General features: G+C 45.9%; 1 protein-coding gene across 1 annotated transcript in view; it reads left to right on the top strand.

Moving 5' to 3' along the window:
* Positions 1-7,900, top strand: part of T265_00229 (hypothetical protein) — a gene marked incomplete at both ends in the record, with an annotated part of 12,334 nt that extends 4,434 nt beyond the window's left edge. Inside the window, 3 exons of the mRNA XM_009163937.1 lie at positions 566-651; positions 2,526-2,630; positions 7,686-7,900. Coding sequence (XP_009162201.1) covers positions 566-651; positions 2,526-2,630; positions 7,686-7,862 — 368 coding nt within the window. The remainder of the gene's footprint in view (positions 1-565; positions 652-2,525; positions 2,631-7,685) is intronic.
* Between the last annotated feature and the right edge of the window lie 247 nt (positions 7,901-8,147).

Genomic DNA, 8,147 nt, shown 5'->3' with positions numbered 1-8,147 from the left:
AAATAAATAAGTCATGGTTGTACGGCAGTGAAGCATTGGTGTTGAACACTAATGTCATGCTGTCGATCATGATGATACTACAGATGTATATAATGCGTTGAACACTAATGTCATGCTGTCGATCATGATGATACTACAGATGGGACTATATAATGCATGTTCTGCACCTCCAGGTAAAGGACACGACCGTAGGATTAATGAGAGCTTAGGTCTGATGTCACTTTAAAGGGTGACGTACTGGAAGCAGTCAAAAGCTTCATCTGCCCAGGAGGCCATGTAACCGCTACTTGGGAGGGAACCACACCTTCCATAACCGAAACCGGATAATGAGGAGACAGGAATTGGATGAATCAGATTGTACTTCACTCAGCATCCAGCAATACCAGCTGAGAAGTTTGTCATTCGTGCGCATGCCAAGTTATTGCCTACCGTTTTCCTTGCTTATTCGGAGTGGTAGAAATCTGGAGGTAGATAGAGTTTGACATCGTGGAGGGAAATGAAGGATATTATGAAAAGGTGTGGTTCTGTTTACCTTCCAGCATGTGTTCCACGTAATCTTCCCTAGGCTTGGCTGGAGACACGATATGGCGGCTAACCGATGTCAGTGGTGTTCTTGTCAATTTCTATCCAGATTACATGGGGGTTGGAGGTGTAGGTACTTTGGATGTTTGCCGTGATGGAATGAGGGCGACGTTGCCAATCTCAAACACTTGCGGTGATGGTGCTATATGTGCCTTCCGTTTAAAGGTCGAGTTTTCTGTTGTACGGGTATGAAACCTGTCCTCTCCAAATTCTGTTGGACGATTTTATTTGAAGAATTGTGGCATACATAACGTCGTACCTATCTCTTCCTAACTGTCAGCTAGGCTATGGTAGGACAGAGTTTTGGGTACCACAATGTGCGAGAATGTTAAATTCAGTCCCGTTTATCAACGGTGGGTGTACATACGATAGGTCAGGTCGTCACAACGGATGAGGGCCAGTGGTATTTAGTAGATAGGAGTAGTAAGTGCAGAAAACGAAATTGTCTGTAGGAAAAAGGTTTTGTAGCTGTTTTATACAAAGGAATCATCAATACCGAGGTATTCCAGATGGTTTTAGGAAGAAGGAACTCTCCACACCAACAGGATTACTCATGCTTCATAGGTTACACTGGTTAGCACATGTAATTCGTACACCAGAGGACTATCTACCTCGCAGAGCTCATTTCGCCCAGCCCCTTGCTAAGTGGAAGCGACCGAGAGATGGATAGTGTATGACCTGGCAATGAAGTATAAAAAACTCACCAGTAAACTTAGTCCAGTCGACAACTGCGGCCTCCCTGGATAGTGGTCCCATGACTCAACTCACCGATGGTTAATGAGACTGGCGGAAATGGCCCAGCCGCGTGGTCATTGGTGATCATGCATCAGAGCTATCGTCTTCACTGCGTAGCTGCCCGATTTCCGAACCGATTGAACATAAGGCTTGACCGTGTCTTCCGCACTATCACACTTTCTGATGATTGAAACTGCAGCAGCTTGAACCAATGTGCATATGCTACACAGCTTATAGCTGGTAAATTGATTGATTGTAAAGGATGTCACGACCGAACAGCTTTTTGTTTTGCGTAGATACTGCATCCCAATTAAGTGAACACAAATGACAGCTCGGTTCCTTCAAAAGATTTCTTGTATTCTTAAGCATCCGGACAACCATCACCTTCCGAAACTTTTCTTTCGAAATGGGCTGTCTCTGAAGCACATACTAGATTTCCCCCGTGCTATTCGTGTCAAGCCGTTTGAGATGAGTTAAGCTAATTCACCATTCATTCTTCGGTTTTTTTTGTGATTTTGGTGGAAGGGTTGGTGGTCGCTATATCACGCTCAACCCGTGCTGAGTGAGCTTTGTTGGACTAGATTCCAACCAATAGTCGTATTTGTGAATGAATGAATATTTCAGCTGTGGCACCTTTTCGGTGCCTAGCTGCCATGCTCCTCGAGGGCCGAGATACTGCCAGGTTGCTCAAGACTAGGCAGAAGTTGAGATGCAAAGACCGGATTCGAACCACGGACCTTCCGGTCAGTAGGTTTGCGCTGAGTTATCTTGTGCTCGTACCCAAGTCCCGGACACGCACACCTGCGTAGACTCCTGATCAGAAGTCCACCCTGTGTAGAGTGAGTGTGTCGGTACTATAGCGAACGACCAATTGATAAGGTGAACCTGGCGAACGAGCAACCGGCTGGATGGAAAAATTGTCAAACTTTCAGCCTAACCTGACAAGCTGCTTGTCGTGCAGCAAATATTGATCTTGGTGCACTCTATCGGCTCATTCGCCCTCCAGGTTTTGTATGCGTTAGGTCTCCTTTTTGTTGTGCTGTTTGTTGTACTATTCGGTGGAGCTGTCTTATTCAGTGTCAGGGTCGTACATGTGAAGTTCGTCGCAAGTAGAGGATTTTGCACCCAGTGTGCATGAGGAGACTGCCCACATCCTTGCTATTACGCTCCTATATGTAATTCCAGAACTTCCATATGTCACTGTTCAGGTAAGTGTTGACGAAAGCCCTGTCGATTTGCAATATGCAGATGACCTCATTCTCGTATTCCAGATGGAGAAAACGACTCGGGTGTCGTTGAATGAACGCACCAGCGTCATCCCTTTCTTTATCATGTACTTTGCCCCCATGCGGTGTTAGATCATGTTGACACTGAACTTGGTTATAACGGTCCATGGAGAGATAATAGATTCTGTGGGCCGTTTTGTGTACCTTATTTATTGAATTAGTTTCGACTGTATTATGACAGGTGAGGTGATTGCACGGTAGCTGTGGTCATGTTTGCTGTTATTATTATTATTATTATTGTTATTATTATTATTATTATTATTATTATTATTATTATTATTATTATTATGTTCGCTAATGTGGGGCACCGATCTGGGGAAGACAGTATATCCCTAAGTCTCGGGTTTTGTGCTCCGGGCTGCATCACTGCTGTATTTCATGTTACTGAGATGTTGCCTCTGTCAGTAGCAGAGATGAGGCGTTTTCTGGTCTTGATAGCCAGCGTTTCCGCAATGGCACTATTATAAGACGAGTGTTCGGCTGTAGATGGCATGTCAACTAGGCACCTGAAGGGTATTACAGCTGGATGATTATTCATATTGTCATGGCAGTTTGAAGGCTGCGTTTGTTGTGCGTGGCAACTGTTAAGGCCGAAAATCTCCTGAAAAAGTCACCAAGATCCAGACCGGATTCCGTGTCCAAAGATTTTGTATTTGGTTAGACGAGCTTGTTGCTTACGTCGTGTCTGGTGCCCTACTGCCTATGAGTCGTTCGCCTTCCGTATGGTCGGGCGCGCTTTGATACTGAGTGTCCTGGTGGGTGTACTATGATACCAACCCGATATCAGATATACCGTTACATGGTTTTGAACCAGCTGGCGCGAGGACATGGTGTCTTCCCTCGGCTCAGGAAGCCGAACATGGACAAGATACATCCGAATAGTTACTTGACGTAGGTTTCATACTAAGAGGTTCAGGTACTATGTACCACGAAAAGTTAGTTATCGCGGGTAGCGAGCCAACCTCATTCTTGGGTTCCAGGTATGGATTTCCAGGTTTACTGGAAAAATCCTTTGTGTTGTTACGCCGTGCGAAACACCGTCGAAATTGTTTCTCAATATTCGTCCAGTAGACTTCTGGATATCCGACTAATGCTAATTATGTTGAAAATCAAGAGCAACGAAGTGTGTCGACTAATCTTAATGTGCTTGTCAATCTAAGTCGGAAGTATGCGTCCGGTTAGGGATGATCAATATTGCCTGTACTGAACATTCCGATTTATTTTGAGACCACAGTGTTCGATGGCCGGCCATGCCTTCGGCCGGTTGCAGCTGGCTGCTGCAGTTGCAAATTAATGAACCTACACTGCAGAAGTACAGTCATAAATCAGAGACTTGAAAGATCAAATTATTATCGTATGATAAGTGTGACATTCTAGGCTAATCGATCAGTGGACATTTTAGTCGATTTGATTTAGTTGGTTTTGCACACTTGGTGCGGTAATTCGTAGTAAACGCTTTCGGTGACAGCTTCGAACCGATAAGTAATGCTGGGTAATTCAATCGGGTTATCCCGGTAAAACTACAACTCACGCTAACTTCCTTGAGGTGACCCTCCGCACAACCATGCGAGTGGTGGGAACGAGCCATGAGAAATGAAAGAATGATGTGGAATCGCATTGTGAAGGTGAGTACCAAAGCAGACTCACGCTGGTCATTACCTCATGCTTAAGTGGGAACTCCGAAACATGACATGGCAGTGCTTATAGGTGTTTGCGGACGGTACTGTTGCGCGCTCAGTGGCGCGTATGCATTCAAGCTTCTGATTTCAGTGCACAGCTTCCCCTCCCGATTCTCCCACTGCCACTTGCTTAATTTACATTTCATGTAATCAGCTGCTGCTCTCAGTGAGTATGTGTACTTGTGTTTCCTAGGTCACCGAAACTGAAACTGTAGTGGCTACAGTCAATACCCGTACAAATTTTTGCAGCTGCTACTGCTGTTTCGGATAGTGCTGTGTGATGATGCCCTGGTGACCTGCATACACTGATTGACTCTGGTCATCCGATGTCTATACTTTCCTTACAAAGAATTTCCGGCAATTCTCTGTAACAATCGTCGGGCCATGTAACGCTGTTTAGCAAGCAAACACAAGCTACCGAATAGATTGCCACTGAGGCCAGGATATGATTTGTTCTTGAGACTAGTGTTGGGTATTGGTGAACCATAAAAGCTCACTCGCACCAGCTGTTTCAAACTTTCATTCGATATGCACATGATTAATAGCACTGTGGCTATAGTCCATTCTCATCTATCACTTTTTATGGCGCCCAGTGTTCATGGCCGTTGTCTGAGCTCTCCATGGGGAGCGTTATAGTTCGGTGGTGCCATTGGGCAGGAGTTTTGGATAGTGTTATATCTTGATGTACGGTAGTGCAACTCTGTATCGGTCCCTTGGCTTCCTGCTCCGCCCACTATGTTATATCAAAAGGCACGGTAGCTCTACACAGCCCTTTATGGAGACAAAGGAAGATCATTACAACTGTATATATATAGGGTAGTCACAGAGTGTTCCACAAGGTCGTGCCAGAATGTCCGTGAGGGGGCGAGAACCGTCGAGTCAAGGTGCTTGACTCGGATTGGCTGGCATTCTGACCAATCAGGGCATGGCCACGTCTGGCCCGTGTCCTGCACGTGACACATGCGTCCAAATGATGTGATGTTCGGTTATTAGGGACGGCTGGCCCCCGAACAGATAGTATAAAGTTCTTGTGTATCGGAGAATGACTTCGTTAATGGGGAACTGTAGTAACGGTATTTTTCCCAGCTTAGTTCTCGGCCTAGGCCTCCCAAGCTAGCGTTCACGTCAAAACAACCACCATAGGTGCACTACATATATTAACCCGTAAAACGAAGTCAGGAACACAGTGCTTCATATATATAGCATAGGCGTTAACAACTTTCTGGAAATTCGGATGCGTTCTGGACGCGCCATTGGCAACCGGCTTTCGGCCAATTGGCTGTTTAGTCCAGATTTTCGACCAATCAGATTTCGGCTTGGTGCCGGACCGGCAAGCGTCCCGATATTTCAGCCGGTCTTGTGTGGGCTAGGTTTCTCGGACGTAGCAGCACCTGACTGAGCGGCAAAGTGGGGTCCGTGTGGATTGCCGCCTAACAGGAACCAACGGAGATGGGCGTCCAAAAATAATGAGAACTTCGCTAGCACCGGCTGGTCGAGCACACAGTACGTCTCTTTAACTTATTTGAGTCGGGAGTGAAATTACGAAGAGAAGCGAACACTTGGAAAAACTTGGTTGGGTTAGACCTTCCTCTGTTCGACAAGTCCCAGTCGACGATGGTGACATAAGTAGTGCAGTAATGGCTTGTGCCCCGTCATAGAATCGGAATGCAACTCTAGGAGCAGTAAGGTAAGATTAATATGGTGATGACTCCATGGGAGAAACGGTTTTGGAACAGATCAGATCCCTGGTGAAATCCAGTGCGCTTTTCTGAGTGAGAGATAATACTGTCCAGGAAATTTCCGCTCCAAGTGGTCAAGAGAAGCTTGATATGGAACTCCTCATGCCAATTGGTCAGACCTTTACGGTGTATTCGGCATAACCTCAATTTCCCCAAAAGAGTGAAATAGCAGACGTGTGAGCAGACATCTGTGGTACAGTAGTCCTTGAACCCCCTGTTGGTGCCAACTTAAGGGGGCGTTGTCCTCAAGGTTGCGGTAGTCAAATCTGGCTCAGATATTCTGGAAAACGGGATACTGGAGACAAGTGGCGGACATTTTCGAGACAACAATGGACAAATACAATTGGGTCGGAAAGACGGCAAACGGATACATAGCTAGGGAGAAAATGGACTGCGACCGAGAGTTTGAAAAAACCTGCTTTTTTCTAACGTGATTGGGAATTCCTGGTTCGTCAAGTATGGGATGGAATGAGGAGGAACTAGAGTCGTGACTGACGGACCGAGTCACACTCCTATCCGGAGGCCAGCCGTCCCTAATAACCGAACATCACATCATTTAGACGGATGTGTCACGTGCAGGATACGGACCAAACGAACACGCCCTGATTGGTCTCCATATAGGGCTGTGTAGAGCTACCGTGCCTTTTGATATACCATAGTGGGCAGGAAGCCAAGGGACCGATACAAAGTTGCACTGGCAATGTTTTGGAATGTAGGTACATTCCAAGTACATGCATCAAGTCATAACAACTCAACACTACTATATTGGTTTCGCTAACTGAGCTACCTATCTTCAATTCCGTCGAAGGATAGCGACGCATGTATGGCCTGCTGTTTTTTACTAACTTTGGTTAAACCTGTTAGGAATAACTGCTTCCCGGTTTCGAACAATGTTGTTGTTGAATCTGTTGAATCTGTTGTTGTTGAATCTGTCAGGAGGTTTCAAGTATCAGAACACACTGGAGATTTCCGAAGGAGAACTCCTGACGATAGTTGGTGACAAATGGGCACCGACCATCCCGGTCAACGAAAGAGCCTCACTAGACATACGGTGGACGAGTAAGTAGATTTCGAGGGTGAAGTCGAGTGACGAGTTTATGTTGCAGTCCGCAGACGCTACGTTATAAGCCTTTGTGATGGCATGAGGGTAGTACGAATTACCGTTGTTTGGATTTCCATGTTTGATGATCGGAAGTTAGGCATTGCGGCTCAGAGGCATGGAGTAGCGAATCTCATAAGGCTCGTATAAGTCAAGCGATGTTATCTCCTCCGACCGACGGCGTGAGCCCTCGTCCACTTCATCCACCCATTCGGTTCTCTTGTGGAAGATTTCAAAGAGGATCCGGTCTTCAGGAATGACTCCTCAGCCCTCATCATCCTCGACAGTATGAGGAAATGGGTACAATGAGTAAAGCCCTATAGTGAAAACAAAGTTGGAACCTTGAATCGAAAAATGATAAAACATAGTACTTGAAGTCGTTTTTTTCTGCGACCTGTGCGTATGCAATCTTGCTGTAAAGATCAGTCGAGTGACGCATACTCACAGGGAGTGGTTGCGGCTGGGGTGATAAATATATTGATATTAATCCAGTCACTGCTTACTATTCACTGAGTGACTATCAGATCTCGCATAACATTGCCGTTCCTCCTTGTTTTTCTCTCAGGTCAAAGAATACTTGGCTGATCCCTCCAAATTCGTGGCTGCTATCACAGCTACCACACCCCAGACTGCGTCTGGCACTCCCTCTACTGTCCAAGAGAAGCAAGCTGCACCAGCCGCTGCTCCTCCGGCCGAGGAAAGCGAAAGTGACAGCGATATGGGAATGGGTCTTTTTGATTAGGGTGGTTCTCTGAATAAAAATATGGTTATGAACAACGTATAGACCTTTTGAAACTCGCGGGATGTACGTATATTTAATGTCCGGGTGATAAATCTCATGAAACATCTTAGCAAATGAAGTTGGGCTTCAATTTCGGATTCCGCTCGCCCTGGTGAAATATGTATTGTTTATCTGTAACAATCTTTCGGTGCATGGCTGCCATCCCATCCGAAGGAGGCATAAAAGCTGCGATATTTGCAGTTCGCCCAAGCTTAAACAGGACCTTCGCGTCTTAACCCCTGGTCT

Source organism: Opisthorchis viverrini (assembly GCF_000715545.1).
Source record: "Opisthorchis viverrini unplaced genomic scaffold opera_v5_2, whole genome shotgun sequence".
NCBI lineage: Eukaryota > Metazoa > Platyhelminthes > Trematoda > Opisthorchiida > Opisthorchiidae > Opisthorchis > Opisthorchis viverrini.
This window is presented reverse-complemented; position numbering and strand designations above follow the sequence as displayed.